The following is a 15,694-nucleotide window of genomic DNA, read 5'->3' on the forward strand; positions in this document are numbered from 1 at the left end:
CATTTACCGCCTGACATCTTCTGTTTCTGTAGTGTAATATGCTGAGCAAAGGGCATTTTTAATGGGAAAATCCAGCTACTTGATAGGCACGCAGAGTGCAAATGCAAGCAGCTTATAACGGCACATGTGACCAGTGCAAACTGGTGCCACAGCAAAATCTGCAGTTTGGGATTTCAAAGCCCTACCGCAGAGTCCAGGCTGTTTGAAACAAAGTCTCCACCCTTCTGAATGCAGAGACAGCAGATCAGCAACTGAATTCCCCTTTTACTCTCACTGAGAGACGAACTCTGAACTCCCCAGGTAGTTAATAAGATCTTAATTAAACTCTAAAAACATCAATAGAAATGCGGAGCCTTAGCTATTTCGGTTCCCACCAGCCAGCCCATTCCCCATCCCTGATGTCTAGACGTGGAGGCTGCAGGTGTGTCTACACACAAACCGAAAACAAAAACAAATCTAGGTCACAGACTTCAGCAGCCAAAGATGCAAATAGGATCAATTCAGTTGTTTCAGCTCTAGTTCATGTGCAGAAAACCCTGATGTTCCCATCATCTGAGGAGGGAGGGCTGTTCCTCGAACATACATCTTGAAGTTACACCCTCGGGGCAGAAGATGCAATCAGGTTACCGCAAGTAGTGTCCCGTCCAACTTGTTCAGCAGTGAGTGCTCTGCTCCTCTGTCAGCTCTTTCATCGAGCAACTGCTCTTCGCTTTGCTCCAAGTTTGGATCTGAACTACTCCTTGCAGAGTTCCCACCGTGTGCCTCTCCTTGCTCTTCCTTTCTCTGAGGTTCTCTGTTACCGCTGTTGTCAAAGGTGAACCTGAACTAGGGTCTCATGAATGGAAACACTGCCATATCTGACCTCGTTGCCCCGAAAATTAAAGACAAACAGTAAAATTGATCAACTCAACGTAGCAAAAAAGCCCTTTGTTTGAAATGAGGAGAGTAGCACAACTCTCTCCAATTTCATATCACATCTTTTGGGCCTAATTTCAAGCCATCACTGCTGTTTCTCTAACTTCCTTAGAAGGGGAAAAACCCAAACCAACCAACTCCCCCCTCCACACGTAACAAGGCAGTGATGTCTTGGCTTCCTGCTTTCCCCACAGACATGGACTGCTCCAAAATGACAATTTTATACCAGGGGCTATCAACGGTGGCCCTTTCACCCAAGTGGGTACACAGATTAAGCAAGAAAAATGATGTTGCTGTTACATCAGCAGGCTTGTATTTGGTAAGCAGGAGTCCACAGCTCTCACAGTGTCATGTTAGTGGTCCAGAACTTGGAAAAGCTGGGAACCCTGTAGAGAAAAGCAGGAATCTCTCAGCACTTCGCTGCTTCCAGAGGTTGCTCTTTGAGTAGAACAATTAATGTCCCAATTAACGCAAAATGATCAATCATAGAAGCTTTTGCTTCATTTTCTATCTGCAACTAACTGTATGAGGAAGTGGCCGAAAGATGCGAAAGACAAAACTTTCAAGTGCTCAGTCTCAGAGCTGAAGCCAGGATTTCAGGAGCAACCAGTCCTTAGTGGCCCCCTGCTTTCTACTGTCACTCAAGCAGCTGTCAAAACTACTTTTGAAGATGTAGCCTTGTATTCAGATGCTCAGATAGGAAGAGAGTCCTGTAGCAAGGTCTGGACACAGGAAAGCCACGTGGGGAAAACAGTTCTCAAATCAAGGACAGCTAACAGGTAGGGTCTTCCATCAAGTGTCCCAAGCTTGGAGAAGCCAAACTGGCCAGGGTCTCGGCTAGGAAATGGTGATGGCTGGACAGTGTTTACACACTTAAGCCTCGGTCCCACGCAGAGGGTAGACACAAGTCCGAACTTCTTGTGTTCAAGCTCAAACCAATCTGTGAGAAACACAGCCTGGACACCACCTGAGTGTGCCAAAGCACAGTCTGTTTACAAGTGCATGGCACGTACGGGCCAAGGCCAGCTCATTTTCTGAGCCAATACCAACTGATGTTCGTGACAGTACAGCTGGAGCCAACAGCAAACCTGCACGGGCTTTAGGCTGGAGCAGTGATGCCTCCAATCCAGCAAACATGTAAGCACATGCACAGCTTGAAAGGAATAGTTGGGAGGTCTCAGGGACTGACTCCAGTGCTGGAAGTCAGCAATGGCAGATTGTGTATAGCTACAAAGCCTTTTATCTTCTAGAAGCCCAGATGCTGCTAGGAATGAGACCTGCATCCTTATAGGGTATTGCAACAAGAGAGGCACTATGCATGAAAGAAGGTGGGGTGGGAGAAAAAAAGTCTTTTATGACAAACTAGAATAGAAACACCATGAAACGGGAAAATAAACACCATGGCCCTGGCATGGAGACAGACTAATCTTTCCATACTCCCTAAAGTTGCACAGATCTTGGAACAAGAGAGAGGGATTGAGGAGGCAGTAAAGAATTTCACAGATTGAGTACACATCATTGTGTACCATATAGAAATGATACTTTTATGGCCTGGCTATGTGGGCAGCCAGCCTGAGTTGAGCAAGAACAGAGAGATTTGGCAGGTAAAATAAGAGAGTCATAAAACAAAAGATAAAGAGGAAACTGGAACAAATATAGCCAAAGAAAAAGAGCCCCATGACAAGCAGTGTTAGCTGTTGTATGTGGGGGTTTTTTGTTTATTTTATTTTTTTCCTCTCTCTCCTCACAAGGAGAAGAAGGAATTCTCTAGCTTGGGTTTGTCTGCACTTTGCAGTTACTGAGCATTGTGCAACCCCATGGAGACAATCAATGATAAACTGTTCCAGACCTTCACCTGCAATAACATACTCACACTAACCAGGCTTTGTCCAATAGTATGGGTCAAAAGAGGGACCTAGCTAATAAACATGTATTGCTGGTAAGCGGCCTGGGAGTCTTCCTCACCATGTTGTAAGTGAAAGAAAGCGCAAATCCTACGCAGAAGTAAACTGAAAGCACTGAACTTGCTTCTCTGCCAAGTAAATCATCTCTCTGCGACTCTGCTGCAACAAAAAAGCATTTCTTGCACAGGATTAGACCATTCCTTATGGGTTTGTGTCCCCATTTTCTCCAGTAGAAGTTTGTAAGTCATCCTTGTGTGTTTGCTCACTTGAAAGGCAGACACAGAAGTGGTCCGATGCTGGGGGTTCCCAGACAGCAGCACAATACCAAAGGAAATAATTTTCAAAGAGCCTATTTCAAAGTCTTTGTTTGGTTTATATTAAACACATAATTAACTCAACTGCCTGAACAAACTGAGAAGAAAGCTCTGAAATCAAAGATTTACAGAATTGCCAACCATGAGAGTTGACAAGTCAGGTTCTGAAACAACCATGAAATTAGCTTAGAAACATAAAACCCATCTGCCTCTGGTTCTCCTTTTCCTTGAGCTGCCTGTACTGGAAATCTAGCAGTGGGCAGAAGTGAGGGTGTGAATTTGTGGTGCAGCGGCTGCTCCAGACGCGCTCCCACAACAGACAGCGTGCTCCTTCCCCCTGGAAGTGAGCAGGCGTGGGAGGAGGAGCAGCAGCTCACATGATGCACATGCACATCTCCACCCACTGTGGGGTAATCACAGGCTGTGATTTTCCTGACTAGAGCCAAGTTTCTTCTGCTGTTCTGGTTACCCCGACCCACTCAGCTGAGCTCTCACAATAAAGGTCACCAGGTTGGGCAGCTCTGGATATTGCAGCTCTGTGTCCCCACCCCACGCAGCTCCCCGGCTCATGTGATATTTATTCCACCTGCAAAACAGCACAGCAACAGCCGCTCTTTGAAGAAAGCTGAGTGAAGGCCTAAAGTAAGTGTCAACAGTTGCAGGAGCTTAATGGGGACACGATTTGCAACCTCTATTTTTCAGCCTCCCTACCACTGTCATACAAGGCAGCAGAGAAAGCACATGCCCCATCCTTCTGTCATGCTAAACCAGAGGGGCAGTGTCAGCACAAGAAGAACACGGGCAATAATGTTCATAAAGCCTCAACCAGATAAGAGGTGGAGGAGATGGGACTTCCCAGCCCATTCCTAGGCTGGCTGCAAGCAAACAGCAATAGCACAAGGATTCAAACCACAGTTAAGCAAAAGACTGGAGATGCAAATGGGGTTGCCCAGCTCCAAACAAGGGAAGAGAGGAGTGCAGATTCCCTGCGGGCAATTAAGGCCTGCACAAGCGATGCACCCTGGTCTGCCATGCTATTCTCTTGGTGGCCCCCCACCAAGACTGGCCAGGGTAGCAGCACTTCTGACATCTGCCCCAAACTGCTGTCCCTGCCCTTGCTGGGCCGCACCTCCCCTTCTGCTCCTTCCCTTCCAGCATGGGAAACTGCTTGTGTCACAGGACAGGCTTCAGGATGCAGGGGAAAGGGTCAGGCATTAGTTGAAACTCCCCAGCCTGATGACCAAAGGTCCTCCCACCTTGGACTACCAGGGCATGCTGCAACAGCAGGTCTCGCCTATTCCTAAGCAGATACCACTTCCTCTCCCCAAACTAGCACCTCCCTGCAGCAAAGGCACCCCAGGCCAGAGAGCAACATTATGCCTGCTTGTCATCCCACCAGGCAGGCAGAGACAGCGACAGACGCTGCTCCCTGGTGTATTTAGTTCAGACAGGAGAGCCCACAACCGCCCCATCCAAAACACGGACAACAGAGAGGTCGTTCTGCTTGCCTGGTGTGACACTGCATGAACAATGGTGCTAATCTCCAGCTGGTTTGCAAACACAAAGGCACTTGCACAAGGGCCTGTGGAGCTCCCTGCAGGAAGCAGTGTTGTGCTGACCCTCACCTGGTCTCAAAGGAAGAGGGGGGGACAGACCACAAACCCAAAAAATACATTTCCCAAGGCAGAGGATGGACCCCTATTTCTGAGGCCACTGAGAGGTCCACCGGGATACTTTTCCAACAGCAGTTACTTCTCAGCTTTACTCACAGCGCCCCTGCTTCCCCCAAGTGATCACACCTTTTTTCTTAACTAGCTATTACAAAAGCAAATTTAGGCAGTCAGCCCCAGCCTGCCCCAGGGTCCTGCAGGGCAGCCCAGCCAGGGTCAGAGAGCAGACATCCAAGGGTCCAGTGTCTCTTAGGGTGGAGCCTGCCCAAGGCTGCCCAGGGAAGAGGAGAGGGGTCTCCCCAGGCCAGGTCTAAATGAATTTAGAACATGGCTTGAACTCCTATAGCTAGCACGCTCTCACGAGGGCACAGGCAGAGGCACAGGCTGCAAGGAGCAAATGCGAGGAGAGAGCACTTACCGCACGCTCCAGCCCATGCTCTTGCTGCTGGGATATCCACCCGAGCAGCCAGCCTGGCACCCTGCACACCACTCCGTCTCACCTGGGAGAAGTTCAGCCCATTGAGCGGGTGGCACTGCTCCTCCACTTTCTCCACAGCGCCGGTTTGCTTCCTCAGTCGCTCCGCTTCCTGGGCCAGGTACAGATCCAGGACGGGCACGCCTCGCGACTTGATGTCTACCTCCGTCAGAGAGTTCACCATCAGCATCACCCACACCGGCCTCTTCCGCTCCCAGTTGCCAGCAATGGCGTTGAAGAGGTAGTCTGCGTACAGCCCTTTGCCCCGCTGGTCTGGGGTCATCCAGGACGGCATCATGAGCTTGACGTACTCCAGGTGCCGCTTGAGCCGGCGGTAGATGTCGCGGGGCAGCACGTCCTGGAGGTTCTCCCCCTGTGGCAGGAGCTGACAGCTGGTGAGAGCTGAGATGGTGTAGGGGTCAGTGAGGTCCAGCTCGAAGTACACAATGTGGCTCTGCTGGAAGGCCTTCTTGGAGTTCTCTGGGATGAAATCCCAGACACGTGTGTACGGGACATGGATGGTGCCAAAGAAGTAAGACGGGGGATCTCTCTTGATGGTCCACAGGAAGGAGTTCAGCTCGCTTTGCTGGGGGAGAGGGAGACACAGCGGAATAAGTACAGACATTCACGCCGGGCCACTGCAGTACAGGGCTTAAAGAAAACATGGTGCCAAGCCAACAGGTCACCTGGCTCAGCAGCTTGCCAGCAGGGACTTTTCCTAAAGCAGCTTTGCTCACACAGAGTCCTCTTTGACCACCCTTTTTCTCAGGTCTTGAGGTCAAAATTGAATTTTCATTAATTAAACACACAAGAAGATTGGCCCTGGCTTTCTTCTCCTGAAAGGCAACGCTGGGTCTTCTCAACAGTAACGCTTCATCACCTGAGTATCTGCCAAAACCAGCAGCAGAGCACGGCCCGCACAGGCCGTGCTCCAGGCAAGACGCTAATCCAGCTTCCACCTTTTATCGAGTCAGAAGCTGGCATCACTTTGCTGAAGCAGAGCAGGACAGCAGGGTTTCAATCACCTTCACCTTGACGCCTCTCACTTCAGCATACCAAGGCACCTTTCGTCAAAGAAACTGCCTTGACACTTAGTCAGAGGGTACCGCAGCATCTAGGGACAACTTTCCACTCTGAGCGAGACACCAAACAGACAAGTAATACATAACACAGCTGGCAGGCAGACTTGCTGGAGCAGGTAGAAATACAGTTTTACAGGGATGTAGCACATGGCAGACAGACACATAGTCAAGACTCCTCACAACCCACTTCTCCTCTTTCTTAAGGAGCAGAGAAGCGCATGCAATACCTTGGAAAATACAGGAAGAAATTCTGCACGCCAAACTCTGCCTGTGGTTCCAGGTCATACTCTTTCAAACACAGAGGAGGAAAAAGCTGCTTTCTCTAGATTAGCTTTTAAAATCTCTCAAAATCCACACCCATCAGGAAGTCCGAAGCAGACTTTAAGTTCATTCCGCTGCAAAATGTGCCTCACAGCATTCCCAGGAATACCAGGGTGCAGGGCTGTGCTTAAACCCTAAGCAATCCTGCAGGACAGGAGAGCAGATGGGGCAAAATGGATCCTGCTTGGATCCTGCCAAGTTACATTACACCAGCAGCAGGCATGACCTACAGCATGCACCCCGCTGGTGCAGTGGTCCTTAGTGGAGCGATGGACACAAACAGTTTCTCTGTCTGCGCAGACAGGAAGGGGTAGCCTTTGCATGTCTGAGTAAGAGGACAGGCTTCCAGATGCACTCAAACATCTGGTCAGCCTTTAGCCAGCAGATAACTCTAACCTCAGCTCTGAGGCTAAGTGTGCATGTGCGCTGATCTAAGAAGCCTGCCTGACTGCCAAATGCAGAACAGTCTGCTTGGAGGAATTTATTGGAAGCACATTGCCTATAAATTTCTGATACTAAAGACCCAGGGTTAGAAGGGTTAATCTTAAAGACTGCTCTGCAATGGCTCATCCCGGACAACCTTCTCCAGCAGCTCCCTATGTCAAACCCAGACCACCGATCAGGCAGCACTTCAGCGAAGTGCTACCACCAGTCTAGCTTACCAGCATGGACCCACAAACCAAGTATACTCCAAAGAGCTCTTCAGACACTTCTGCAGCACATCGAGAGCCTGAAGAATACCTTAGACCTTGGTAACACCATGCTACAACTCTGGATCCTATAGGACAGTTCTGGAATGCACTCCTGAATTACAGACTATAAAAACTCTCCTGAAGACCATGGAAAGAAGGGAGAACAAACGTGATGCAGCACCAAGAGGTAAAGAAGATACAGGGCAACACGTGAGTACAAATCTGACACAGACCAGGAGGAACATAGGAAAATGAATACGCAAAGTAAAACGAGAGGGAAAACAAGACAGGGTTCCCTCCTGTCATTAGTCAAGAGGGAAAAATGGAAGGACACATCACTATGGTGAGAAATGAACTAGAAGTAGCCATCAGCCAGCAAGGAGGAAGGATCAGAAGTGCTGCTTTCTGTCTACAAGCAAGTAAAAAGACAGAAGAGGCACCTGGGACAGGCACAAGGTCAGGAGGTCAACACTCCGTCACTTCGCACAAGTCTGATCATGTACGTGGCAGGGCACAAGAACAGCCACGACTGCAAGGAATCGTAAGGAACAAGTGGTCACCAGCCAACTTAAAACTTCAATTCAGCTCCTGAATAAACCCAGCCAGAAGGCCCAAGCCCAGATGGATGGTACCAGGCTTTAACGCGGATCATCAGCACTGCTCTGGACTACTGCACACAGCCCAGCTAGAAAGGCATTTGGCATTGTACTCTCACTTTTTTTGCTCTGCAAATCCCCCCCCAGTTTTCACTATCCGATACTGAAAGCAGAGTAATACTGCCAGCTATTAGTGGTATCACTGAGGAAATCACACAGGCCATCAGGCACAGAGTAAATAAAGTCTTCCTTTAAAGACCCTGCAGCACAGGCAGAAGAAAGCAGGCTGAGACCTAGCAAAACTTCTCACACAGTCCTAGAGACTGAGACCTTACAAAGTGGAGCGGCTGGGCATCCTTGCTGGCACTTCCACACAAACAGCAGTCACGAACTTGGCAACCCACCCCAAGCACCATTCAGACCTCCCTTCTCAGAATTGCTCAGAACCAGCGTGGGGGGCCGGAGAACAGGCCTCAGTTTCCCACCATTGATGGGAAACCTCCCCAGACCCCGCAGAGCCAGTTGCCAGGCACCAGTAGTTGGGAATCATCACCAGGTGATACTACAACAGGAGCTCACAAAGCTCACTTTCCCTCCAAAAGGCAGCATTACAGCTGCTCATGACGTGATGGTGTCTCACACTCCTTTGGTATCTCCTTTTTCTTCAGGAGGTGGAGACTGGAGTCCCAGCACTGCTCTGCCTCCATGACACACTCCTGCAAACAGCCCGATACAATGGGGCAAAGTCCGTGGTGTGCCTGAGCAGGTCTGTGGTTCCGCTGCTGTACCTTCTGGCACTCGCATGTTCCTGTGCACCCCCTGGAGCGCACACATGTTTCACTGCAGCTTCAGAGAGGGAAACACAAGGCTACAATCTCTCCCCAAGACTGTAAAAGGGGAGCTGTTAAACAATGCTTTAAGTGGCTGTCAGATAGCACAGGAGCAGTGCCGAGGCTTGGTCAGTATACACCGTCACTGGCAGCGCCTCTCTCTCACCTCACTTCCCTGAGAGCATGCAGTAGATAAAGGTGCTAAACCCAATTTTCGCTTGCAGTAGGATCCTTCTACACAGCTGTTACACCAGAAAGCAGTGCTTTAAAACCAGCATAAATTACAGTCACAGTGGTGTCCTGGAGGCTTGAGAGAGCTGGGTTGTTTAGCTCCAGGAATTTCATTTGCAGCAGCATAGCAACAAAAAGTCAGGTTCACGTATAGATCAAGATGCATATTTCTGTCTCCACTCTCCAATTTACAGGTGGTACTCAATGCATTACTCATGATGGAAATAACTAGGAGCAAGGGGAAAAATGGAGGGACAGCCTAAGGAAGAGAGCGGCAGTCCTGCACGAGAACACAGGTCTCCCAATTTGCTGCCGCACGAAGATCTGAGGCAGTGTCACACTAGCCATACCACACCTCCTCTGTGCCTCAAGTTTAACGTCCCACTACGTAGTCCCAGATCAAGGTATTTCTGAATGCTCAGCACTGTGGCACAGTGCCTTCTCCCCTACCTCACCTCCCCAGGTGAACAACAGCTGGCTGTGAACTGATTCAGGGTATCAGCCCAGCCAAAAAATTGCTTGGAACAAAAAAGGAGAAAGGCTTTTCCCCAGCCAGAAGGGGAATGAGGGAGAAAGAAAAGGAGCTGCTCAAGCTGACACTGTCACAGAGGCAACGCGCTGGGACCTATGGGATCCGCTCCCTGCCATAAGACTGGAAAGCCTTCCTTCCCAACCAGGGCTGCACAGGGGACAAACTCCACTGCCCACTGTGAGATGCACACAAGACCAGACAACGCTTCCCCAAAATGAGCGGGCAACAGCGTCAGGCATTGCAGAAATCCTGCAAAAGCATAGTGCTTTTCCTCAGGAGCTAAGGGAGGGTCTAGGCAAGAACAAAAAAACCTTGGAGAAAGGGAGAGTAAAGTTACGTATTGCAGATCAGTAGCTGAAACCAGAGCATGCTAGTCCCATACCCCAACATCTGCCCTCTAATCACATAGCTGGTTGTCCACAGGTGGCACTGAAAACTCCCATGACCCCCTGCCTTCCTTCTATCTGCTTCAGCAGAACACAGGCTGAGAGGTATTTCCATCATCTTTCCAATAGGTTTCTTTTTTTAAGATTTTAAAAAAACCAATCCTCAGAATCTGTTCATTTTAACTACCCTCAGCAGCTTGTTTTTCCAGCAGTATTTATAGGTCCACCATAGGATGCAACCTGTAGTCTTCAAATACACAAATACTACTGCATTTGTCAGACATCACGCATCATTTCAGGTGAGGCAGCAATGATTCTGCTGGAAGAGTGGTGCCAAAGAGGATCAGAAAAAGTGTCATTTTTCTTCTGAGAAACTAGCTCAAATTGGGCCAAATTATGCACTGACTGTCAGGAGTAAAATTATGGTAAACATCCAGAACATAATGCAGCAAAAAACAGGAGGAACAAAGAATGTATCTAGTAGCAGCACTCTGAACATCTAGAAGAAGAGCATGGGAGTTTAAAAACCAAAAAAACTCAAGAGGGAACGTTGTAGTGATATGGGGAATGGAGGCTCAGAGGGGAAGGAAAACTGCTGTCCAAAGACTGAGGAGCTGGATGTGAACTCAGACATGGGAAACCTACACCTGGTCTGCTTCCTTCTACATCACTTCTGCTTCCTTCTATCTTTTGCCTGTCTCTTCTATGTATACTATACTTTTTCCAGCACAAAGTGTATAACTCACTGGGCAGGTAGGTGCCCTCTGTGGCTTCAGTGTCTTTCAGGACCGCTAATCCTTATACTCACCGCTTGGCACCACAGCCACATCTTCCAAACCTCAGCCCAGGATTGCACTGTTTCTCAATCCACAATATCTTCTTAAATTTGTTTGCTTGCTACAGAAGCCAGAGTATGTGGCATGCAATATTTCACCCAAGCAGGCAGCCCTATAACCACCCCTATACGGCTTTCTCCCTCCCTCTTATCTATCCTGGTGTTGTATCTTGTCATGTTCATTTATACCTAATTGAGGCAAAGACTGTGCCCTTACTCACCACGTGAAGTGCCTCATGCATCTATGGTAATGCACACAGAAATGCCAGGCACGTTTTTAACAGTCATTCTCTTGAGGTTTTGCCCACCTGCATTACTGACACGCTCAAACTCAGCTTAAGACTGTAAGCAGAACTCGCCTGGGATAAACACTGCGCTGGCTACAACTATTAAAAGAACACACATTCAGTCTCCATTTGCCAGAAATGAAACATAAAAATCTAATTTTTAACTAAAAAGCCAAGGGTTGAGAGCAGACAGATTACTTGCTCTGTTGAAGTGCATATATGGGGAAAGGTAGCCCTTTAAATTAATTGGCCCCCTATCAGGAACATCATAAAATACTAACCAGATACAACCACAAGCATTCTGCTGTTAATCCCTGGATTCTGGCTTTAAATTTGCCAATACTCTCCGATGTTAAGCAAAAAGAAAGCACCACCAGACCACATTACTTAGTAACTGCAATACAATCCAAAGGATTCCAGCATACTTTATTTTAGATCAACTGTTTTCAAAGACTTTTTTTTTCCCTATTAAAAAAAGAATGATGGGGCACATTATTAGTTGCAGCTTTAAACTATAATTTGGAGTGATGATGACAAAGCCCTCTGAAGTATTGTATGTTCATTCCTTAAAATAGCAGCTTCTCTTTCAGGCACTGATGCACATATTTCTTTCATGATAGCAGCTTTAGGCAGCCTGACAAAAAGAAGAAATGTATACATGTAATCTAGAGAGGTAAGAAAGAGTCCCCATAAAGAATTAAGATAAAAACGAACAAAAAAGTCTTCCCTGATGATGCAGGGACAAGGAGAAATATTTTTTTCCCAAGGGGTTGGTGTAAATATTCATAAAGACAGACTCAACAGCTTTGCAAATAAGGCAGACGCTGCCATTCCTAGACAGCATAGCTACTACCACTGTCCTAACAACCCTAGGAAACAGCCTGCCAATATCAGAACTACAGGTGGTCTCACATTTTAATGACAGAGTAATCAGCAGATAATGAGATATCATCAACACATTTCACCTCCAGTTTTGCTGGTAATTGGCAGAAGTCCAGTTAATGGCTCCTGAGGAAAACTCCCTGCTGGTCCCACAAGTACGACTTCTGATGCTCAGGCTCCCAGGGGCTGTCCCCTTCCTTCTTCTTGCTCTCACTAACTCCTTGCAGCAGATTCACGCCAGCCCAAAGCTTTTGCACTTCATGCCCTCAAGGGGAAGAGGGCACCCACACCAGAGGCTTGACCTGGCTTTATGGCAGTGTCACAGCTGGCCACCTATAAACCCAGTTGACAAACTGGTTCCAGGCACAAGCAAATTGGTAAGACACCCTCCCCCAAGGTAGGGTTAAGCTCTGTCTAACCCAAGCTCAGGCAGACACCTCCAGTCAGGCACACATAGCTTGGGTGTGTGGTTGAATCGGCAGTGCCCTAAATCCTGGGAGGAGACATCTCAGCCTCTATGGCTGCAGCGGGGGGTGGCATGCTCAGCTGGAGGCAGCAAGGCCCCTAGACCTGGGGCAGGTGAGAGGGAGAAGAAAGGTCACAGAGCAGACATTCTTCATAGTTGCAAAGCTTTCTCACACCTACTCTGCAGTGAGCCCACTGTGGCTCTCGCACCTGCCCAGTGCAGCAGGTCTGCACTTACTTCTCAGGGCTTCTAGTTCCCTTAACAGCTATGCTGGAGACACATTTCCTGGGGCAGGAGATGAACATGAATGGCGAGACACATGTCCCAGGAGTATCTCAGGTGCACAGCACCTCCGGTCAGGCTACTTCCAAGTCCAAGCAGATGCCAACAGACAGCACGGATGGTCTGTTAACACTAACAGACACATTAACACAAAGCAAGTTCAGGAAGGCTTTTCCTACATGATTTTGGTACTTTAATCTCAGAAACTGCAGCGAGAACTGCTGTTTCCCAGTGTCTGATTTTTAATGAAAATGACACCGTGCTCGCAAGCTTCACACTAGCCAGAACATCACCCCTAACTTGCAGCAGAGACCCTCAGCGGCGCTTACCACCCACCGGAGCCAGGTCAGCCCATACTACTCCTGCTTACAACAGTCAAGCTGATGAGGTCAGAGGACGAGCCAAACCTAACACAATCTATAACCATGTTTCCACTTCAGGGGCACGGCCATTTGGTGGTGCGAACCTGCTCCCCCACGCTCGGCGTTCAGCGGTAAGGCAAGAGGCTACCCCCAGCGAGGGATGCTGGCAGCAAGTCGCTCCAGGCGTGCCTGTCCGGTTGCGAGCGGTGTAGCTCGTCCCGCACAACGCAGGCAAAAGGTCCTGCTGGGGCTCATCCCGGGGTCTTCCTCCTCCGTCACACTCCCCCCGCAGCACCCAGCGGTGGTCGTCCCACCTGGCGCACAGCCCCGAGGAACCACCCTCCCCTCCCCTTCCCGCCCCGCTCCCACGCGGGCGCCCGCCGCCCCAGCTCCGCACCCCCCGCCCGCCGCAGAGCGGGCTGAGCCGCGGTCGGGGCGGCCCCGCGCACTCCACCCTCCCGCCACCGCCCCCGAGGGACGGAGACCGCCACGCCGTGCCGTGCCCTCCACCCCGCCCCGCGCAACTCCCGCGCAGAGCCCCCCCGCGCCGGCGCTTACCTTTCCGCGGAGCGGGCAAGCGCCGGTGGGGCCGCGGCTCTGCCGCGCTCTGGCCAGCAGGAGGAGGGAGCCCTGCAGCAGGCACAGCCAGCCGGGGTGCACCATCCCCGCTCGCTCCCACACTTGGCACAATTTGGGGACGGCTTCCCTTTTCTTTTTTTTTTTATTTTTTTTCCCCCTCTTCTCCTGCTTCCACACCTCCCTTTTTTTTTTTAATGCCCCCTTTTTTTTTCTCTCCCCCCCCCACTTTTTTTTTTTTTTTTTTTTTTTTGGCCGGTCAAGCCAATCCTAGAGCCCTAGCAGGAGCGGCCCCGTCCCCTGGCCAAGCTCTCCAGCCGCTGCCCCCTCCTCTTAAAGGGTCCCGTGCCGGGCGGGGAGGGGGGGGCGCGGGGGGAGGAAGGGGAGGGCGCGGGGCCCGCCGCACCGGGGGCGGGCGATGGGGCGGCAGCGGGGGGGTCCCCCCGGGCCCCGCCGCCGCCTGGCTGAGGCAGACGGCGGCGGAGACGGCGGCCGCCGCGCATAGCGGCGAGACCCCGGTCTGGCCCCGGGGTGCTGGGGCGGCTGCGGCCCCCGCCCCGGCAGCCCCCGGCGCACCCCGCCGCCCCCGGGGTCCGCAGGGCGCGCAGCGCCTCCGGCCCTGCCCGTCCCCTGCCCTGCCCCGCCTGCCCTCTCCTTGCCGGGCCCTGCCCGGCCCTGCCCTGCCTTGCCTGCCTCTGCTTCCCTGCTCCTGCCTGCCCCCTGCCCAGCCTGCCGGTCTCTGCCCAGCCTGCAGCTCTCCCGAAGTGCGGATAAAATGGAATACTGTGATTCTTCCCAAGGCTATTTACTGGCCATCAACTTCAGATGGAGGAGCTATTACTTTTGACTCGTTCTTCTCTTCTTGTTTCAGGACGGCTGTGCCAAAATTGTGTGTCCAGTGTGCTTTGCACAAGCAGTGTGATCTATTTAAGATCAAAAATGCACTGAAGAACATGCCATCATCCTCAGTTGTAAAATTCAGCCATGTTTTCTGAGGAGACTGGTATTTAAAACCTCACAAAAGTACATATTGCTATTAATCACAGTCTTAAAAATACTGAGCAAAGCTGGAAATATGCCAGTTCTTAGTCCAGTGCGAATTTAAAAAGTGAACTTTCATAGCTCACAAAATATTCACAGTAGGATCTTCCTGGTGATTTTAATATGACGTGTAATTCACATATAGCAAAACGGTTAGCACTTTTAGTGCTTAAACTAAGAAAACCTTTAAAGTTAGAATATTAACTGTCCATTGCCCACCATGGTGTGTGGTGCTATTGTATGGTACCTTCCCTCCTGCACCATCCCCAGTTGTTTCTGTTAAGGACTTCCAAACACAGAAGCCGCCAAAATCTGTTGAAGCCGTAAAAAAAAAAAAAAAAAGACAAAAGAGATCAAATGAAGGGGAAAAAGTTATGCCACTCTGTGAACCAGCATCTGCTTGTTTAAGTAGCAGAATAAGGTGTTGCTCTTAGTGAGTGCTCTTAGACCTTTCTCCACAATGCATTTCTCCATCTTTTCTCAGCGTTCAGTAATAATATTTTTACCATTTCTACTTTAGTAGTCACTGTTACGCTAACTGTCCTGTGGGGATGAATGGGGATGCTTCTGCCTTTTTTTTTTAATAGCTAGTGGACCTGACCTACCCTTGGGCTGAGTACACTGGATGCACATATATGGTCTTAAAAGACTGCTGTAATTTCTTTGTAATGTTGACCATTCCTTCCGAAGCTGTGTGTGTGAAAATACCATGCACAAAGCAACAGGCAAGCTGCAGACCAACTGTTTCAGGCTCTTTGCAGACTCCGATCATCATTGTTTCTTTAGCTTTACCCTATTCTTACTTTTAAACTCATCTTTTTCAATCCCAGAGATCCAAATCTCTATCCCTAAGGTTAAATTCTGGTTCAGAGTTAATGGCAAACTTCCCACCAACTCAAAGAAAGTGGAGGTGCCATTCTTTACTTTTGTTAGGAGAGCCTAGTTTTGTGGTGCAAGGTAACTGCAGAAGAAGGCAGCCAGAGCCAAAACCCTTCATTGTCTTGCTTTCTGTTAC

The 15,694-nt window shown here is 49.7% G+C and overlaps 1 protein-coding gene across 2 annotated transcripts in view; it reads right to left on the reverse strand.

Moving 5' to 3' along the window:
* The window catches only part of TRABD2A (TraB domain containing 2A), an 80,030-nt gene extending 66,113 nt beyond the window's left edge, over positions 1 to 13,917 (reverse strand). For both annotated transcript variants that reach the window (XM_075136386.1, XM_075136385.1), the window contains exons 1-2: positions 13,621 to 13,917; positions 5,304 to 5,864 (exon numbers count right to left, since the gene is read on the reverse strand). In XM_075136386.1, coding sequence (XP_074992487.1) covers positions 5,304 to 5,864; positions 13,621 to 13,725 — 666 coding nt within the window. In that variant the 5' untranslated portion in view covers positions 13,726 to 13,917. The remainder of the gene's footprint in view (positions 1 to 5,303; positions 5,865 to 13,620) is intronic.
* Between the last annotated feature and the right edge of the window lie 1,777 nt (positions 13,918 to 15,694).

This window comes from Calonectris borealis, chromosome Z (assembly GCF_964195595.1).
Source record: "Calonectris borealis chromosome Z, bCalBor7.hap1.2, whole genome shotgun sequence".
Taxonomy (NCBI): domain Eukaryota; kingdom Metazoa; phylum Chordata; class Aves; order Procellariiformes; family Procellariidae; genus Calonectris; species Calonectris borealis.